The 21,350-nt window shown below is 37.5% G+C and overlaps 1 protein-coding gene across 1 annotated transcript in view; it reads left to right on the top strand.

The window, feature by feature from the left end:
• Positions 1–20,706, top strand: part of ZNF800 (zinc finger protein 800) — a 51,092-nt gene extending 30,386 nt beyond the window's left edge. The window contains exon 6 of the mRNA XM_053926204.2: positions 16,734–20,706. Coding sequence (XP_053782179.1) covers positions 16,734–16,923 — 190 coding nt within the window. The 3' untranslated portion in view covers positions 16,924–20,706. The remainder of the gene's footprint in view (positions 1–16,733) is intronic.
• Positions 20,707–21,350: the final 644 nt, after the last annotated feature.

The raw sequence follows: 21,350 nt of genomic DNA, 5'->3' as shown, positions 1-21,350 counted from the left end.
TACATGTAAATAAGCACACAATTTTTCATAAATTTCCATTTTTTGGGGGGGTTCCTCCTTGTATATAGCTTCTCTACCTGCAAGCTTGCAAGCTCCTCTTTGTTCCTGTTACTGATGGAATCTTGTTACCTGCATTCATTTTGTGAGCTTCCTTGTTTCTGCTGCTGCTACTAAGTAATGGTGACAAATTTCAAACTCTGGGAGTGCTGTATTGACTCTATACTCTGACAAGTAGTCCATAATCAATCATACACTGTATGGGTGTACTTTGATAATTCTTTTTAAGATTTAGCTTTGTTTAATTCATGCTTATTGAATTCTGTGAAATATAGGTCACATTTTACTTTATATTTTACTTCCAGATATAAACAAAGCAAGCATACAATTATTGATTGCCTCTTCCATTTTCTGTGTAATCTTAAATTGGAAATGATTAGTTATTTCATTTACCCAATTCTTACATTGCAAACTTCAAAACTTTTACACTGTCCTCAAAGCCTCTAACCTGTTTTGCTTCCTTGATAAGAGGCAACCTTGCCTATGCTATGGCAAAAGGTAGAGGACATTTCTTTATGCTCTCCTTTTGCATAACAATTATTTTTTTGTCTTCTGTTCCTTCGGTGGTTCTTTGGAGGAAGAACTGTTCTACTTTTCCAAGTCCAACAATTATACCTTGGACTGCTCCTTCCCTGTAACGTCTCCCAACTACCCTCTTCTCTTTCCCCACCTCCCAACTTTTATCTCCTTTTCCACAAGCTCTTCTCACTCAGCTTACAAACATGCTCAAATTCCTTTTAGCCAAGAAGTAAACTTCCCCTCCATTCTACTACTTTCAGTGTAGTTACTGCTGTCTATTACTCCTTCCTTTACCGTCAAACTTCCATGTGCTCTGATTTCACTATAACTCTAATCGTCTATTTCCTTGTCTTCCGTTAGGCAATAAGCTCTTACGAGATCTGTGTCTTGATCACCATTGATTCTCCAGGGCCTAGGATAGTTCCCAGTATGTATTAGGCACTCAGTAAATATTTGTTGAATGAACAAACAGTATAGAGTCATGTCTATACCATTCACTTGTGAACCATCTACGATTGTTTTCTACCTCTGCATTTCTATTGAAAGTTTGAAGGGCATCGATGACCACATAATGTTCAGTCTGATGGCTTCTTGCTTTTTTTTCATCATGCTTGACCTTTCTACAACCATTAATGCGTACAAACTACCTTTCCCAGATTTTCATGATCACTTAAAACTGGGTCACCTTGGGTGGTCTCAGCATGGTATATCCAAAAGAAATAGACAAGCTCAAAGAATCTTTAGAAAATAATGAACCTCTACTATTTACAGAAGTCATCTAAGGTCAAAAGATACAATTATATAAAGTTAAAATTCATGTAAGTTCTCTTAACCCAACTCTCTTCCCAATCCTCATACAGCTTGGCAGTTTTCTCCAATCTCTCTTCTGTAACATTCCACTCCACAACTGTACATTTTCTACCAAACACCCCTTGTCCACTTTTCCCATCTTCTGGGTCTATTATTTTCTTCTAAGTAACTTTTTTTTCTTTATTTTCATTATTGAGACTGTTACAGATGCCCCCATTTTTACTCCCTTTGCCCGCCTCCACTCAGTACCCCCCTTCCCTCTGGCCATCACCACACTGTTGTCTGTGTCTGTGGGTTATGCATATATGTTCTTTGGCTAATCCCTTCACCTTCTTTCATCCAGACGCCGCCCCTTCCCTGTGCCCCTCTGACAGCTGTCAGTCTAGTCCATTTATTCACGCCTCTTTCTATTTTGTCAGTTTATTTTGTTCATTAGACTTCACATATAAGTGAGAGTAACTCTTTCCAGTTTAAATCACTTTAGCCTCTTGGCTTCTTCCAGGATTTTTTTTAAACACATTATCCTGCTCAGCATTCCAAAAGTCTGGGATTATTCTCTTGATTTCATCTGGTTTGCCCTCACTAACTTTCTTTGCATGATTTTAATCAATCTTAAAACCTTGTACGAGACACCATCTCCTTCAGTGTGTATTTCCAGAACTCCTGCGTTTGGCTGGGTTTTCCCCTGTGTATTTCTAAGGTGCCCCATCTATAACTATACTGAAATGATGTATTTGTGTCCCTCCCCTAGGCTGTAAGCATCTTAAGGGTAGATCTCCTGTCTTACTTATATACCTAATATCTAGCATCATACCTAGAAGGTGGTAGATGTTGATAAATATTTATTGAACTGATGTTTCTGTGAACTCTGATTCTTCCTTTCTTGCCATGGCTTTTATTTTGTTACTGGGTTTTTAAATACAAGTCAAAGTTTTCTTAGTCCCTTTTCTTATTTTATATTCTCTCAGTGATTCATCTTCTCCCAGAGCATCACTTAATGCTACTGTGAAGATACCCTAGACCTGTTTTCTAGCCTGCCTATTCTAGGATCATTTTTTAAGGACCATTTGTTTTCAGAGTTGCAAGTCAGATATCTCCACATGAATATTTCTGCAGTATCTTAAGTGCAACAGAAACTGCCACTTATCTTCCCTTTAAACTTGTTCCTTCTTTATGTGTTCCCTGTCTCCGTCGTTCACACTTCTACCCTCCCACTTACCTAGGCTAATAGGAATCCTAGGAAATAATTTGACTTACTTTCTCTCTCACATACTTTTTTTTACCTAATTAGCAATCAGCGCCTGTCCATCCTGCCTTTGAATGTTTTTCACATTTGGCTTCTTGCCATCTCCACCTTTGGTAGTTTAGTTTGTACTCTTTCCTTCACTGTTGTAATAATACTCACTTAACCGACCCCCTTTCTAATCTGTCTTCCAAGCTGCTGTCAGAACTATCTTCCTAAAACACAGATCTGTTGTTACTGTATGTTCATTGTTTTTTATCACTTGACTAACTTACTTATTCTCAGGACTCAGCTTAAATATCACTTCTAAATAAAGACAATTTAAAGTATGTCTTCTTGCCCTGGCCTGGTGGCTCAGTAGGTTGGAGCATTGTTCCTTGCAGCAAAAGTTTGTGGGTTTGGTCCCTGTCAGGGCGCATACCCTGGTTCCAAGTTCTGTCCCCACTTGGAGTGTGTAGGGGAGGCAACCGATTGATGTTTCTCTCTCCCTTCTCTCTAAAATCAATAAACATATCCTCAGGTGAGGATTAAACATTTTTTAAAAAGATTAAATAAAGTATGTTGTTGCCCTTGTAGTTCTGTTTCATGTTCCTTTATTATCATGCAATACAGTTTGTAATTATGCTTATATCTGTGAGTTGTTTTGTTCAATGTCTATCTTCCTACTGAAAAGATTTAAATAAGAGACTGGAGAGAAGAAAAATAAAAAAACTAGGGAGAGTTATGTAGACCCTGTGCTTACCACAATGCTTGGGACATAGTAATGCTTAAAAAACATTTGTTGAATGTGTGGGTAGATGATAGATAGCTTATCAGTATAGGCAAGCAGGAGGTAGCAAAGGCAGAGAAGTTATAGGGTCCTGCAATCTTCCTACATTCTCAGAGTCCATGGTTTGTGTTCTAGCCTTTCTGAAATAGTAATGGGCTTCTCCCTTCTGCCTCTTGCATTCATTTCCCTGAGGGTGGGATTTAACAATTATATTACCCCACACTCATACTAATGCTGATGTAACTATAGTTGATTTGGGGGCCCTTGGTGGTGGCAGCTAGATTTGTTTACCTGGTAAATTGATTCATAGGTGCAGCCAAACAGGTATTTGCTAGGCTGTGTCGACCCAGATTCCTTTTTAGGCTCCTGAGTGACGCAAGCCTTTGTACTATGTGTTAATTAAAGTGTTTATTACTTGTAGGACCAGTTGTGTTTGAAACGAGGTATTTATTTGCCCTTTAAAGATAGAAGATTTCATTTTAACAAATTTATTGTGAGTAGAATAAATTGTTAAAAATATTATCTAAGGACAGATTAGCAATAATGAGAAAATTAACCTTTCTCCCATTGATCCTGCTCAGGTGTCAAAAGTGAAAGAATTTCATGAGTATTCTTCAGATTCCACTGTGTTAGGTTGACTTGCTTCATCCATTAGGTGCTAGGGTTACAGAGAAAAGAAACTCAGTTTCTCCTCTCAAGTACTATGGAAGAGGAACACATTATAAGGATACACAACAGTGGAATATTAATTATGAAAAGTCTTCCCTTACATCAGTGAAGGCTTTCATAATTCCTAAGTTCATTCTTGAGTGGAGTTTTGAGTTAGCTGAGCAGAAGACTTTCCAGGTACAGAGACATGAGACCGCACATAGACTAAGGGAAGTAGTTTGAGACAAGTCAATGGCCAAATCAAGAAAGATTTATGTACCAAGTAGTAGTTTGAATTATACTTTCAAGATTAGAGGTAGCCATTGAAGGGTTTTAAGCAGGGATATCTGATAGCATTGAGGAGACTGAATTGGAGTGGAGGTAAGAGAGTAATATTTGTGGTGGAGAAATCAAATGGAAGCCAGTTTCAGAAATCTAAGAAATGACAGAGGCCTAAATTTAGGTAATCACAATGAGACTGTGGAGACGGGTACATAATTATTTCAGCAGTGGATCCTTCCAGACAGTGGAGATGAAGAAGGAATTTAGTATGATTCTCTGGTTTAGGCCTTCTGTTTGGGCAGGTGACTGGTACCATTTTTTAAGGTAGGGAATGGGAAAAGGAACACTTCCTGGGGGAAATGTTGAAGAAAAGTTTAGGTGTGTTGAGTCTGAGTTGCTTGTGGGACATGTAATTGGAGATGCTTAGTAGGAGTAGGATATACAGCCCAGAGGTTAGGAGAGAGATTGTGCAGGGGCTGGAGACTTAGGAGTCATTACTATACATGTGGTTGTTGCAGCCATAGGTTTTGAAGAGATACATGAAAGAATAAATAGAGACAACATAGCACTTCTCACATTTTCTTAGTTTATTATGTAATTTAGTTCAGCATCTTCCTATTTCAGTTTTTCATTTAGAAAATGTTTGGCTAGTGCTGATTTTCTCTCCGTGTCCTTCCCATGCCCTGTACCCACTGCCATGTATAAAATCCATAAGAGAACATGTATTTGATACTACTCCAAGAAGTACTTGGACTGGGGGAGGGGTATGTAAGGGCACTAAATGGCAATGGAAAAATACAATAAAGATTAAAAAAATTTTAAAAATCAACTGAAGAAGTGCTGGATAGTTAAGTAATAATAGTATTAGGCAATGTGAACTAATCCATGTGTTGTATTTAGAGGGTTTTTAAAAAATCTATAGGGCCTATTTTAAAAGATTATTTCTTTAAAAAGGAAATACCTTATTTTCAAATATAAAACAATCTATTAGTATTCTTGGACTGAACAAGATTTGTTGAATCCCATACTTTCCTCTGTCCAGGAATTGTTTATGATTTAGTCCCTATCCCTTTGACTGACCACAGCAGAAACTATTTCTGAAAAGTAAGAGGAAGACATCTGGGTAAACTAGTAGAATCTTATATAATCCATACAGTAAACTTAAGTAATTTAGTATCCATAGCCAGATTCTACAGGAAAAAAATGTGATAGTAAACATTGAACAAATGATTGAATATATTAATTTTACTTTGCCAAGCTACATGTTTTGGACTAGTGCATATTTAAAATAGCAGTTAATAAAAACTAGGTCCTGCATTGTCATATATGTTCCTGTGGCCCTCACTGCTTTCTCCTAAATTTTTTTTCTTTTTATTGAATTTACTGAGGTGACACTAGTTAACACAGTTATACAGGTTTCAGGAGCACGATTCCACAACACATCATCTGTACATTGTATTGTGTTCATCACCTCAAGTCAATCGCCTTCCATCAGCATTTTTCCCCCCACACTCTCTTTTCACTTCTCCCTACCTGCTCCCTGTGGCAGTCACTGTACTGTTCTCCATGTCCCTCAGTTTTTTCTCTCTCTTTTTTGCTCAATCCCTCTACTCCTCCAACTCCCCATTCTCCCCCTACCCCCAAAAGTGTCAGCATATTCTATGAGTTTGAATCTATTTTGCTCGCTTGTTCATTTTGTTTGTTAGCTTCCACATACGAGTGAAATTATATGACACTTGTCTTTCTCTGACTGGCTTATTTTAGCGTAATACTATCGAGTTTCATCCATGTTGTCACAAAGGGTAAGATTTCCTTCTTTTTTGCAGCTGATAGTATTCCATTGTGTAAATGTACCACAGCATTTTTATCCACTCGATTACTGACGGACACTTGGGCTACTTCCAGATATTTGCTCTTGTAAATAATGCTGTAGTGAACATAGGGGTGCATATAGTCTCTTGAATTAGTTTGGGTTTCTTTGGATAAATTCCTGGAAGTGAAATCACTTTCTTTTTGACGGGAGAACCTAACAATAAAACTTTAGATCTTGCCATCTAGATAACCACTAGAATTTGAGTGGAGATTTTTGTCAACCCCAGAACTGAAATGAAGCAGCCTATTTACCCTGCCCAGGTCAAGGGGTATTTTGGAATGTATGCAAAATGACTTTTAAGAAGTCAGCTCTGTTTGGTATACAAATCAATGATTTAATACTGAAAGCATAGGTCTGTATACCATTTGAGCTATACAGCTTTTGACTAACTTAAAAACTGGTTTGGAAGGGAAGATAATCCAAGGAGACTTTTTCAAATTTTAATAGATTAAATTTTATGGATAAGTTATGACCCTTAAAACTGAAGTCAATACTAGAAATGCTGACAGACTTGAACTAGAAGAGGATAGCTATAATAAAAGAACATTAATTATAATTTTATAGTCTGTAGTAAAATGAGGGAAAAACCTTTAAAGTTTTCTGTTCTAATGCTTTGAAAATGGTTTCCTTTTATTTCTTGAATTTTAATTTATCAATAATAGGCATTAACATAAACCTCATGTCCATGTCAAAATAACACAAGGCATGTTATGTAGCACAGAATCATTTTAAATCATCAAATTTTAATACCTGTTTCAAATTTTTTAAAAATAAATTTGTTTTTTAACATTTTTTTTTTCTGGCAAGCCTCTATATACCCATACTTTTTTTTTTAAGATTTTATTTTTTAAATTTATTTTTAGAGAAAGGGGAAAGGAGGGAGAAAAAGAGGGAGAGAAACATTGATGTATGAGAGAAACATTGATCAGTTGCCTCTCTCATACCCGCAACTGGGGACCAGGCCCTCAACCTATGCATGTGCCCTGACCGGGAATTGAACTGGTGACCTTTCAGTTTGTGGGATGGTGCCCAACTCTCTGAGCCACACCAATCAGGACTATATATTCATTCTTCCTTCAGTAAATCATAAAGAGGCTGTTGAATAAAGGTAGTATCTGTTAGGCAGAGGCTTGTACCATCAATGAACAGTGGTATATTTTTAGAATATATACTTTCTGCATTGAGGACTTCATTTGCTTAATAACCTTCTTTATATTTGTTGATATTCTTTCTCATCCTGTGCCAACATTTGACAGATTTATCAGTGTGTTACCAATAAAACACACATATATGCATGGGTTGCATACAGAAACACTTTTTAAAATAAGATAATGAATACCTGTAATTTATATTGCATATTTTTCCAGAAGTTAAGTGGTTAGACATTATTCCTTATCTTTACAGGATCACTAGACCACTGAGAGATTGAGGTAGTTTTTTTTGTTGTTGTTGTACTGTTTTGACACTTTTTTTTCATTCAGTGAAACCCGTAGCACTTGATTTCATTAACCAGACCCAATTCAATGGAAAAGTAAAACAGGCATCTCTTGATACCCTAGTTTTGTGTATTTTGGGGTGGAACTCACTCCTGAGAATGAAGGTTGTGGTAGGAAATAATACTAGATATTTGTAAGAAAATACTGGAAGAGGGTTGCCAAACATCCTATATGTATAATTTTCTCATACTTCAGGGCTCTGCCCTATTAAAAGTTATATGTAGATGCATATTGGTCTTGTATTTGAGCCTGTTCAGTCACATTTGATATATTACCAGCCTGTCATTGCTTCTTTGTAATATATTCTATGAAGAGTATTTGGCAAACCAGTATTTGAAAAATATTTCCGACATTTTTGTTAAGTTACTATTTAAAATCCAGCTATGACAAAAACTAATTTACCATCCTACTGCCAGGACTGACCCCCTTGCTCATTTTATTTTGTCCATGCTGTCACTGTCACTTTGCCGATCACACAGATTTCAAAGTCCTCTTTCTTCTATGAATTTGTACTCATAGCTCCAACCCATGGTGACCTCTTCTGGTGAACTAACAACACTTATTTTTCATTTTCATCTTTTGTTATTATTGCATTATCATTTAATTACAGTGTCACTGTGATTAGGCTTAAAGCCCTTTGAGACAGTAGATTAACAGTTTTACTCTGTAGCTTGTAGGGTTATGAATGAGGGAGTCCCAGGCCTATCTGTCCCCATTCTCTGTTCTCCAGGTGTCAGTCAACTTTGGTTTCTTTTCAATTTCTTCTTCATGTCCTACTTTTACTGGTGTAAACTTGTTATGTTGCTTTACTTTTGGCTGTAGTGGTTCTGTTAGTATCTTGTGTTTATGAAGATTATGGATGATTTTAGGAGATTCTTGGGCTAATTTTATGGGAACAAAGGAGTGATTTTTAAGCTTTTTTCTGTCTCAGGATTCATTTTTAAACTACCATAAAAATTCTACCTCTTTATAATTATATGCTTTTAATAATATTTATTCATTTATCAAAATATGTTTTGAGAGTCCATATCTTAGAAGCAATTGTATATATAAAAAAGAATTAACTAGACTTTTACTTTTTTATTAAAATTAAATTTATTGGGGTTACAAAGGTTAATAGGATCATATAGGTTTCGAGTGTGCATTTTTATGGTACTAGATGTATATTGCACTGTGTGTCCACCACACAAATTCACACCATCTTCTGTTACCATACATTAGGCTCCCCTCAGACTTTTACTTTTGATACAGAATAAAAAGAAAGATGACAAACATTATCAAGTTCATAAACATGAATTTTCTTCCCAGACTCTCTTGCTTATTATGTTGTTTTTATAGTCTGGTGGGAACAGAGCACGTAGTAATGTAAATAATTATAATGTCATGTTATGTATGTCACCACAAAGTAAAGCTTATTTTATTTAGCCACTGGCATTTGGTATATACCTTCTCTTGAGCCATAATTCTGTTGAATTGTAGATGGGACTTTAGAGATTTAATATTAACCTCATTGTAAAACAGAGAAAATTGAGGTAAGTGATTGCACAAGGTCATACATGTAGTTAATGAAGAGGTCAGGAATGGAGGCCATCTGTCTCTTAAAGATTACTTTATTAGGTGATGATAATATGTACATGTAAGAAAGACAGTACAAAGAGGTGTACTGTGAAAGGTAAGTCTTTGTCCTACTCCATCTCCCACTTCTCTCATTCTCTTCCCCAGAGTCAAGAGCTCACTAGTTTCTTGGGCTTTCAGGAGCTGCTTTATGTATATATACTCATATAAATGTAATTTCCCTTCACACAAATGCTAGCATATTGTACACACTTTTCTGTACCTTGCTTTTTATCATGTTTTAACCCTATGTCTGAAAATTGTAGAACCCAGGTATTTTTATTCCTTGGTCCATTTTTTTACTATACTGCCTATCATTCAGATATCCAGTTTTTGTTAATGGAAAGGAATGAAGTGTTAAATTGTTCTTTGTTTCTAGCATATCATATTGAGTACCTCGTGTGTAATATAACATATTTCACATTTTTTTCCCAGAAAGAGATCGTGGTCATTGATTTATTTTATGATAAATGTTGAAGTTAAAAAAATCACAAGTGAAATGTATATAGTAATTGCTGCTAGTTACCAAAAGTAGCTTACTGGGCTATTTTCTTTTCCATTTGATAAAGAAATGGCAAGTGAAGTTTTCAGGGAAATCCTTTACCTTTAGACTTGTAAAAACCTCTGTGGTGTGTGCAAAACAACTTAATATTTCTGCCAGTGAAAAGCAATGATTTTATAAATATCAAACTACCAATGTTTATTTTCTAAATTTTGAAACTCCACTCTCATATGAAAAAAATCACAGAAATAATTTTTGTTTCTTGAAATAGTTTTTAACTGTATCTTATAGAAATATGTCCTTAACTTTTATCATTCTTCGTTTATTTTGGCCAAGTTATCTGTTAATGCAATTTTTGCTTTATTTTTCACAGGTTATTGGTACTTATCAGAACTGCTTGATTTTATTTTTTTAAAGATTTTTTGTTTATTTTCAGAGAGAGGGGGAGGGAGAAAGAGGGGGAGGGAGAGAAACATGGATGTTTCCAACCATTGATGAAACCAAACATCGATTGGTTGCCTCTCATGCATCCCCAACTGGGGAACTGGCCCACATCCTAGGCACGTGTCTTGACTGGAATTGAACCGGTGACCTTTTGGTTTGCAGGCTGGCACTCAATACACTGAGCTACATACACCAGCCAGGGCAAGAACTGCTTGATTTTAACTAAACTCTATAAAAAATACAAATCATTAAAAAAAAAATGTGTCCCGTGCCAAATTTCCATGATAGCAGCCATAGAGGTTAAGTACTTACAGTGGGGCTAAATAATTTAGTTATTCAGTTACCCAGTATTCTCCCTAAAGATGGCAGTACTTCTCAGTGTATTACTTACTAATTCTCTTTGAAAATTGTATTAATTATAAATCCATTATTGATTGGACAAAAGTTAACCAGATTAAAAGTATTTTTTTAATAATACCATCATGATAGTTAAAATTCATTTAGTAGAACAAGTGAGATTGTGTTCTTGAGGTACATAGCATGAGTGCCGGTTTTGTGTGTGTTATTCTCAGCCCTTGACTTGAGGCCCTATTGGTGCTTACTGCATTCTGACTTTGTAATTCTTGCTGTAAGATTGTCACTGCAAGTCTTGTCAGGAATTGTGATGTCATGTTAGGACCGTGCTATATTTATAGGTCTCTCTCCTATGGAGATGTTATCAGAAAACAATGACAAAGAAAACACCCCAAACAGGAAAAAAAAAAAACCACACTGAATAATTGCGTATTGTATATATTTGTGGACTTAGGAAATGTTTTGATATTTTATGTCCAATTTCTACTTGAACTCTTTTGTTTTAGTGACTAATTCTTTTAAAAGTGAAACAAGTACTTGCTTTTTTACTTGTGCCATTAAAAAACACATTCAGGCCTGGCTGGTGTGGCTCAGTGGATTGAGTGCTGGCCTGCGAACCAAAAGGTCACCAGTTCATTTCCCAGTCAGGGCACATGCCTGGGTTGCAGACCAGGTCCCCAACAAGGGGCACACGAGAGGCAACTGCACATTGATGTTTCTCTCCCTCTCTTTCTCCCTCCCTTCCCCTCTCTAAAACTAAATAAATAAAATCTTAAAAAAAACCCCCCACACATTCAGCCTTATCCTCTGTAAAAACTAAATTCTAAATTCACAAGGTGGTGCTCTGGAGCATGGAGAAACAACACTATGTTTTGCTCCCCCTGCTTCCATCATTTCCATTTCTAATTAAATGGTTCTTTTGTGTGCATGTGTGTGTGCGTGAGTGCATATACATGTTTGAAATCACATAGTGTTATAGTTTGAATATGGTGCAGAGCAAGACAGAGAGGGCAGGCTAGCTTCCCTGCCAAGCCTCACAGGTAACTTTGATGTGGCCACTACATTCTAAGGTTGGCCCTGATTATTGGTTCATCTAGCAAGGTGACTGGGTGTGAGGGGACTGTGTCATACTAACTAGCCTCATAGGTACTGGGGTATAATTACTGCAATGCTAGTTTTTAAAATTTGCAAATGAGAGGGATCAGGCACACATAGGCTGCTCCTCAGCCTTATGGTTCAATGAATTTTCTCCCAGTAGGCAAATCTGCTTGGAAAACTTAATTATAATCATGAGGTCGTTAGAAGAGCATTGAGTCAGCTCTCTGACCAGTACCGACTCTTGTAGTGTGATACATTCATCTTTCCCACAGGAATAGACAGGGTGGGGCAAAAGTAGGTTTATAGTTGTGAGTAAGCTAAACATAGTTTATTTGTGTATTATTGTTTATTAATTATTGTATTATTTTCTATACAAAGAACTGTAGGTCTGCTTTGCCCCACCCTGTACTTGCCACTCAGACCAGATACTTTAAAATTTTTAGAGCATCCTTTCTATTAGACTCAGGTGCAGATATATATGGGCAGTTTTTGCTTTCTTCTTTCTTGGTTTCTTTTCTTCCAGAGTTACCATAGACTACCTCCTTTAGCACATTTTTTCCCATTAGAGGTTAATAAAATTGTGCTAATGTATGTAAAACACCCTAATGCCTGGCATATCTGTAAATAAATGATAACAAATATTAATTAGTGTGACTAGTGTTGAGTTCAGGTCATCTTGATACTTATAGTGTCAAAGACAATCTTTTGTGCCCTTTCTATAGATGACTGATCTATCACATCTTTTACATTTTTTATTCTTTAATTCTCTTAACTCCTTACTTTATCCTTAATGTTGAATCTGTGGGCTAATTAGGACAGTCTTGGTTTTGCATGATTTTGCTCTATTTTTTTTTTTGAGATTTAAATTTTTATAAAATGTTAGTTTATTTGCTTCAAAATACTGCGTTTCCCACAGTTCCTCCATCTGTAATGTCAATCTAATAGAAGAGATGATCTTCAAGTTACTGCTCAGCTCTAGAATGTATGTATAACTTTGTATCTTATTTGAGTAAATGATGTTAGTTGTAGTCCTTGCCATCTGATCATGCTTAACTTCAATTCAGGCTCTGCCTAAATTTTTTCTCATGGAGTGTAATGCTATTTAGAAAATAGCATCTGAAGCCTTAGAACAGTAGAATGGCCATGGAATTGGGAGGCGATGATTGGAAAACACAGGGGTGGACATATAATGATGGCGAATTCAGCAATCAACAATGACATTACAGACCTGACAAGTACACGATTGACAAATCAAAACTTTCTGTGTGAAAATGAGTACAGAAAGGAATAATTGAGATGAGTCAGTTGATCACTCCAGCAACAGTAAGCCTTGTTGGCCTTCCCTCTCCAAGCGTGCGGGGATGACTTATTCTTTTAAGAGTGGCAAAATAGATTTGTGAAAACACGGAAAATTGCCACAGCTTTTTCTAGTATTTGTAAAAATACAGATCATGGTACATTTTTGAAGCCAGCGGTCTTAGAACCACTCTGAGAAGAGGCATGGATAGCAAACATTGTGGGAATTAAGAAAATGGGTAAATCATTTCAGACTGCAGTAATAAGGGAAAGTATGGCTTTGGTGTGGGTCTCAAGGAATGGGCATCATTTGACTAGATGACAGGAAGGAGACGACCTTTTGATGGGTGACATGCCCAAACCAAAAACATTGGCTGGGAAATAATAGTGTATTTTGTGGGTGTGGAGTGTCAAATAGTTTGGTGCAAAGGTTCTTAAATACACAGTCTGTGAAAGAGAATTGAGGCAGTGCTTCTGAAGGTGGGCGCTATGCCATTTCTGTTCAGTATAAGACTGGATGAAACTATTGTGCCTCTCAGTGCATCGAGCTTCATGTTTTCATGTGCTCTCTGATGCCATCAAAGAATTCCATTTCGGGATAGTTTTTGGAAACTGGAAAGGGTGTCATTTTTTAAAAAAGATTTTATTTATTTACTTTTAGAAGGGAGAAGAGGGAGAAAGAGAGGGAGAGAAACATCAATGTGTGGTTGCCTCTCGCACGCCCCCAGGAGGGGGGCGTTGCAACCCAGGCCTGTGCCCTAGACTGGGAATCGAACCGGCAACCCTTTGGTTAACAGGTTGGCACTCAATCCACTGAGCCACACCTGCTGGGGAATCAACATCTTTAAAATTCTCACTCTCCTGTCTCTCTTTCTTTAACAAATATTCAAATGGGAGAAAAAATGATAGCACTTTGAGGCCGGATGTGTACTTGTGATGTTAAAGCATACGTCATGGTGGTCCTGCTTGATGAGCAAAGGACAGCCACACATCATTGTGCCTTACTATTTTCCATACCAGCAGCTGTTACCACTTTTCCAAGAGGTATTGCCAAGAAATAGGAACAGAATATGTTTTTCGCTACCAGACAGAAATTTGCTGACTCTCCAGAAGTCTTAATTGAGTTTGAAAGCAGAGGAAATGATGTGACTTTAACTTGAAATTCTTGGAGGAAGTTAGTGTTCCAGTACACAGGCTACCGTAACATGACAAAGCATGCTATGGAATTCTGCTTTTGTTCTATGCACCTTTGAGTCTAGGATTTCAGCACTTGTTGCCATGGAGAAATAAGTTGCACTTGACTGTCAAAGATGATGTATTTGTTGCTGTCTCAAACGCCGTATCACAGTTTCAACTCAATAAGGCAAAATTCATTGAAATTTACTACTGAGCAGTTACAGGAAGTCACAATTTTTCTTTCATGAAAAAATAATGTGAGGGCGGCACAATCCTTTTTAAATAATTTTTTTTTTTTTTGCTTATGTTCAGGAAAAGTTTGCAGTACAATGAAATAACATATATGGTCTTTGCATTTCTGTGCAAGTTTCTGGAGGACAGAGTCCACATCTTTAATCAGAATCTCAGACTGGTTTTTAACTCCCCGGAATGGTTAAAAAACCAACAGTTTAGCTAGTGTGGAGACAATGGAGTGCTCGGGGTGAATTTGAGCAAAGGATCGACAAGAAATTAGAAAGCTCATCTGAAGAATATGGTGGGAAGGAAAGCTTTGGAAGGACTGCAATGGTGGGTGGGGTGTGTTAGGGATTCAAGTTAGCCCCAGGGTCTGAGTTCCTTTACTCTGAGGGTAATGTTCTAGATAGAGCTTCTCAAAGGTAGGAACCTCATTTCTTTTCTTCTTAAATGAGCAGTGTCTGAGACAACGGTCACTCAAAAATATCAAATTAAAATGAAATCGCTGCGTGGATAAAAAGTTGAACTGTATAGCACCAAACATAAATGCTCTTCCATTTTATCTGTATTTAATCCTGTTATTTTAAATCATTTGGTTATAAGATTTTTGGAGAGATGCTGCTTCACACAAAAAGCTCATACAGCTTCCTTTTTGTTCAGGAGCAGTTGATTAACAAACTTTTAGCCTCTTGGATTTGTCATCTTTGTAAATTTTATTTCTGACTTTTTTTTTTTAACTAAAGGTATGTGTTTATACATGATAATTTTTATGCAGTACCTTCAGAGGGAAGGAAACTTGTAGGGTGGTGGTGTTTAAGTAACATTCCAATCAAACATTCTAAGCTTAGGTTTGCTCATCATTAGGTAAAATCACCCTCACAACTCTGAGGCTGCTTTAGCTTAAAATATCATTGGAACTTATGGTGTACCCCCTATCAATTTAATAACAAAGCCCTGGAACCCTGCCCCGATGTCATACTAGTCTAATTTTATTTTCATCGTTATATTTTCCTGGAATAAGGTGTAGCAAAACAGATTCCCCGATATTAATAACTGCCAGAACTTTTTAATTAGTTACGATTGGAAGACCAAGATGTTAAGTTTAGACTATAGTTTAATTGTAATTTTTTAGTTTTGCTCCTACGAAAGCCTTTCAAGTTAAAGAAAAATTTATTGAATACATTGTTAAAACATTGGTATTTAAAATATTTGTTCTAAAATATGGTATTTTTTTGTTTTTAGTAAAGTTTGTGTTTCCAGGTCTGTGGAGATAACAAACCAAATTAGGTGTTAGAAGCCTGGAAAGCATTTTTTTTCCTCTGGAGTAGAAATGTTTAGTAGAATAAAATGAGGTATAACTCACAAAAGAGAGTGGTTTTGATAAACTGTGATGGTTAAGGGATAAACTTGCTCTGTAATATTGAGATTTACTTAGAACCTTTGAGGAAGATAAAGTACTTCTGTAGACCATTAATTCTTAAAATCTTTTGTCCACCACTTTGCTACACAATATAAAATAATAATTATTTTAACACATTTGAATTGGGAGAAAGTTTGGGTACATAAGAATGGAGTAAAATTCCTTTTATTAAATTAACTTGTATTTTTATCATAAAAATAAAATATGCTTATTGTATAATTTGGGAAATAAAGATTATCCACATCCTCATCACCTGGAGATAACCAGGTAACACTTTGGAGTCTTTTTCTCCATTACTTTATACATGTGTAGTGTGTCGTGTACACGCATAAGTATATACACACCCACACATACTACAAATGAGGACGAAACTGTTTTTATTCCATTTAGTATACTTTCCCATATAATTAAGTATTATTTCTCAACATTAACAGCTCTTCAGTATACATTGTAAGAAAAAGACAATCTAATGAACACCTTATTGGTAACGGGATTTTTCCAGTTTTTAATTTTTTTCTTTTTGCTGTTATAGATATTTCACTGAATACCCTGTATAAAATTTTTGTATTTATTCATGATTATTATTTAAGGGAAAATTCTGAAACTAGAATTTCTGCGTCAGAGTACTAAAAAATTTAAGGGTTTTGATACATTTTCTTAAATTGCTAAAACATGATGTATGCGCCTTCAATTGGATGCTGTTTCCCTCCGGTCAACACAAGTTTATCTTCTGTGTCGAAGTGACAACCAGACAACCTGTTGGGCGGAAATGGCATCCGCGAGTTTGGGTTTGCGGCTTTTTGATGAGCTGGGAGGCGCCGGCGCCTAGTCCTGTTTCTAACCGGCGTGTCTTTGTCTTTTTCCCTGGGGACCTCTGCCGCCCGCGCGCGGGCCGAAGCCTCGGGAAGCCGTCGCCCCGCAGCGCTGCCGCCCCGCGCTCGGCTGCCCCGGGGAGCCGCTGCCCCTCCGGGGCTGCGGCTGTCACCACGCGCCAGGCCGCCGCCAGCTGCCGCGCTAAGCTCCGCGGGGGCGCCGCCCGGGAGCGCCTGCACGCCGCCCGAGGCCTACGGAAGCCCGCGCCCCCTTGAGTGCCACCTCCCGGCCACCGGTGGGATGACAACAGCATTGCACACAGCTCCGAATACCTCAGGCGCCTCACCAGCGTCTCGCCTCTTTGCCTGCCCGCCCTCCAGACCCTCTGTCATCAGCGAGCTCCCCGCCCCCCCCACCCAACTCCCTCCGCCGACCCTCAGGAGGACCATGTGCCTTAGGGCCCGCGGGTGGGGAGGATGGTTTTCTTGCCAGTTGTTTCTACTCAAGAGCATTACATCCCCAAGCTGTCTGCCAAAATCCTGGCTTCTTTAAGAATCTGCCCCTGGGCCAGGGATGTCCAACCTGTGGCCGCCCATGGGCTACTTGAGGCTCAGGATGGCTGTGAATGTGTCCCAGCACAAAATCGTAAATTTAAAACTTTATGAGATTTTTTTTGTGATTATGTGTTGCAATGTATTTAATGTGTGGCCCAAGACAACTCTTCTAGTGTGGCGCAGAGATGCCAAAAGATTGGATACCCCTGTGAATACCATCTTCTTTCCCTCCTCGTAATTTATCAACTACCTAGTCAGTTGCTTTCATTATTAGTTCTTCAAAGCCTAGCCTCCATTTTAGTCTTCACCACCTCAAATCCTGTCAATAGGTAGCTACCCCCCACCCCCCACCGCCTGCCAGAAGATTGTTTTCATAGTGCACAAATCCCCAGTGACTGGGGCCATCGACACAATCTGGAGCTGTGTAATGCATTACCGTGATTGGACTTGAACTCCAACATCCAGTCCCCTCCTGTAACTTCATCTCCAGTGACTATTTCTTTGGAATCAGTCCTTGCTCCCACACCTCTGTACTGCCACCCCAGGGAACCCACTTCTGCTGGGTTTGCACAGGAGTGTGCTTCTCCCCACCTATCAGCCGATTCCCAGTGCAAGACTGAACACAGTGAGGGTATTAGTGATGGTTCATTCATGTGAGACACTGGACTCCTCTCATGAGCAACTTTGGCGTGGGAACTCCTCAGCAGCCTGGCTGAGACTTTCTTAGAACTGTGTTGCATGCAGTCGAAGGCCCTTCTTGCCCCATCCCTGCCTCCTTTCACAGGTGTCAGATTTACATTATGGTATCAAGGCCTCCCCCTCCTTCTGATTCCTTCCCTTTATACTCCAGTGTGATGTTCCCTCAATAAAACTCTTACAAGTTGAGCCCTGTCTTGGTGTCTGCTTCTAGGGGGACCTGAGCCAACACATTGTCAGGCATTCCACTCTGATCACCATTGTCCTGTCTTGGATCCCTTGTTCACTGACAGCTAATTCATTAATTTTTTCCACTATGTATCCCTTTCTTGGATTCATGTCCTTCCTTCCTAGCCTTCCCATGGTCCATCATTATAGTCATCGTCCTTCAAACACAATGCTTTCAGCAGTCTTGAACCTGAATTTTTTCCAATTTACTTTCCTGTAAATCCCAATGCTGGATGAACTTTTCCATGTGCCTGACCGGGATAAGCATTTTCTTCTAGAAAAGCACACAATGCAGCCAACCACTTTTACTTTGAATTTGTTCTCTCAAACTTCAAATTGGTGCTATTGTTCCTATTGTAGTGTCAGTTTCCCACTTCTAAAACTACTATTTGTGCTTTTTAATCTCAGAATTTTCTGATCCCTTCCTCCCAGTTTACTTCAAATTTCACTTGGGAAATAGAAGATATTACATACAAACTTCCTCATCTTTCACCACAAGACCCCTGCCCCCACTACAGGTACCTTGGTAACCATCTTCATCCTTGTTTTGACTATGGAGGAAGTTTCAAAGATTACTTCCTCCTCTTGAGGTCTGGATCCCATCCCCTCTTGCCTTTTCAAGAACTTTGCTCCTTAGGTTATCCCCTCTCTTCTGTACCATCAATCTGTCTAGAATGAATCGTTCTCATCAGATTGCAGACATGCTCCAGTGTCCACAGTCTTAACCAAGCGTCCCCTTGTGTACGTCTTTTCCATCAATGACATTTCTCAGCTATCTTTCGTAACCAAATTTCTTTATGGATTTATCCTTATATATTGCTCTTATTTTCTAACATATCCACAGTGTGATTTCCCCATCACCACCACTGAAGATGTCATTGTTAAGGTCACTAGTCCCTTCTATATTACCCTCTCCAAAAGGGTATTTCCTGTCCTCACCTTGATTAGTTTTGCTCCTTTAAAAGTTTTCTGTTTGTATCTAAGGCATTTTCTCTCCTGGTTTTCTTCTCTTCACTGATCACTCCTCAGCATTCTGCTACTTATTTCCTGCCTAAATTTGAAAAGTTGAGGTTTCTCACCTTCATTTAGGCCTCTTTTTTCCCTCTGTTCTTTCCCAGGATGATCTTATCAGTTTTTATGGATTTAAGTATGCATTTATGCTAATGAGTTTAAAATTTGTTTTCCACCTTGAGCTTTTCTATAAGTTCTAGACTCAAATGTCTAATTGCTTGTTCAATATCTTTCTTTGGATGATACAGATCTCTCAAACTTAACATGTCCACAATCGAATACCTCATTCTCACCCCAAACTTGTTTTCCCCATTTTTTCCCTAAACAGTAAATAGCACCACCATCCAATCATTTGCTCAAGCTAGAAACCTAGGTGTCACCTTTGATTCTTTTCATGACCTCTCTCCTACATCAAGTAGACCAGCATAATCAATCAGTTTTACCCTCAAATATATCTTTAATCCCTCTGCTGCTTTCCATTTTCAACATTATCACTTAATCCTTGTCAATATTTTTTCCTCACCTGACAGATAGTCCTTCCTGGTCTCTGCTCCTGCTCCTTGACCCAAGACCCACTTCTTTAGATAGAGTAGCAACAATGACCTTACTCATAAATTGAATTGAGTAAAGCGTTGCTCATAAGATAAAATCTGAACTCCTTACGTGGCACCTAGAGTCCTGCATAATCTGACCCTTCCCTATATCTCGAACCCCATGTACGCTCCTGTTTACTGCCCATGATGCAGCCACACTGCTTCCTTTCTCCAACATGCCCAGATCTTTTCTGCGCCTCAGAGGTTTAGTAAATGCTGTATCTCTGCTTAATCTGATCTCCTAGGCTATCCTCTTCCTCGTCACAACCTTGTCTTTTAGATAACAGGTTAAATACAACATCTTAAGAAAGGCCTGCCAAGAGCATTGATTGAAAGTAGCCTCTGACCTCCCACTTACTATCTCAGTTCTTTACTTGGATTCCTTATCTCAATTTGTAACTTTATTTATTTGTTTATTTACTTTGTGTGTGTATGTGAAGAGACTGTGTCTGGATGTCTAGATTCTTCAACATTGTATTCCCAGCCCCTAGAACAATATTGGCACATGTTAGGTGCACAATAAATATCTGTTGAAGGAATGAATAAACAATCTGCTAATTTTTCTTTTGGGAGTTCACTTTTTATTGATTTATAAGAGCTCTTTATATATTACAACCACTAACCATTTGTTTATTCTGTATGCTGCAGGCATTTTCCCCCTTGTCATATATGTATCAATTTAATTTACCATGTATTTGATATACAGAAATACTACATTTTTCATTTAGATAAATTTATCTTTTCTTTCATGATTTCTGCTTTTTGGTGATATGTTTTTAAAAAAGTCTTCTCCAACTCAATGTTAAATAAATATTTGTCTATGTTGTCTTTAAATTCATTTTCGATTGAAATCTTTACTCCAAATAAAATTTATTTTTGATATAGATATGATTAAGTCTCTAAATATTTATTTAGCTGATGCATCATCATCTATGGAAAACTCTCTTCCACTGTTTTGAAAAAATTGTGTGTTTATCAAATATTAAATTTTTACATATACTTGGAGTGTTTCTAGATTTTATTTGTGTGTTTGTTCATTTTTTGGTATCTTTCCCTATTCCTGAACCTTGCTGTCATTTTACAATGTCATTTTAAAATTTGCTTTATTGTGTGATTATCTTTTTAATGGAGTAAACATTGTTCTTCTTCAAAATATTTTCAGCTATATTTGTACATTTCTTCTTCAAGATAAACTTTAATTACATTTTGGTTAAGTTTCAAAAGAAATTCTACTAGCATTTTGTTTAGAATTGCTTTAATCTTATAGATTAGTTGAGGTAGGATTGCAATTTTTGTGATCTTAATTTTTCCATTCAGGAACTTTTCACATGTCAAGGTAATTGAAGGTTTCTTATATATTCCTCCATAATTTTGTAGATCCTGCACATTTCTTAGTAATAATATTAATAGGTGTTTCATATCTTTGTTGGAATTATTTTCTCATTATGTTTTATAACCAGTTGTTCCTTGCAGGGTCAACCTACTGAGTTTTGTATTCGGCAACTTTTCTGAACTCTTTCATTAACCCTCCTAGTTGATTCTCTTCTAAGTAGACAATCATTTGAAGTGTAATTAATGATAATTTTCTCCCTTTCTTTACAATATTTATACCTCATCTAT

Source organism: Desmodus rotundus, chromosome 6 (genome assembly GCF_022682495.2).
Source record: "Desmodus rotundus isolate HL8 chromosome 6, HLdesRot8A.1, whole genome shotgun sequence".
NCBI classification, from domain to species: domain Eukaryota; kingdom Metazoa; phylum Chordata; class Mammalia; order Chiroptera; family Phyllostomidae; genus Desmodus; species Desmodus rotundus.
Note: the sequence above shows the minus strand (reverse complement) of the source record. Positions and strands in the feature narration are given on the sequence as shown.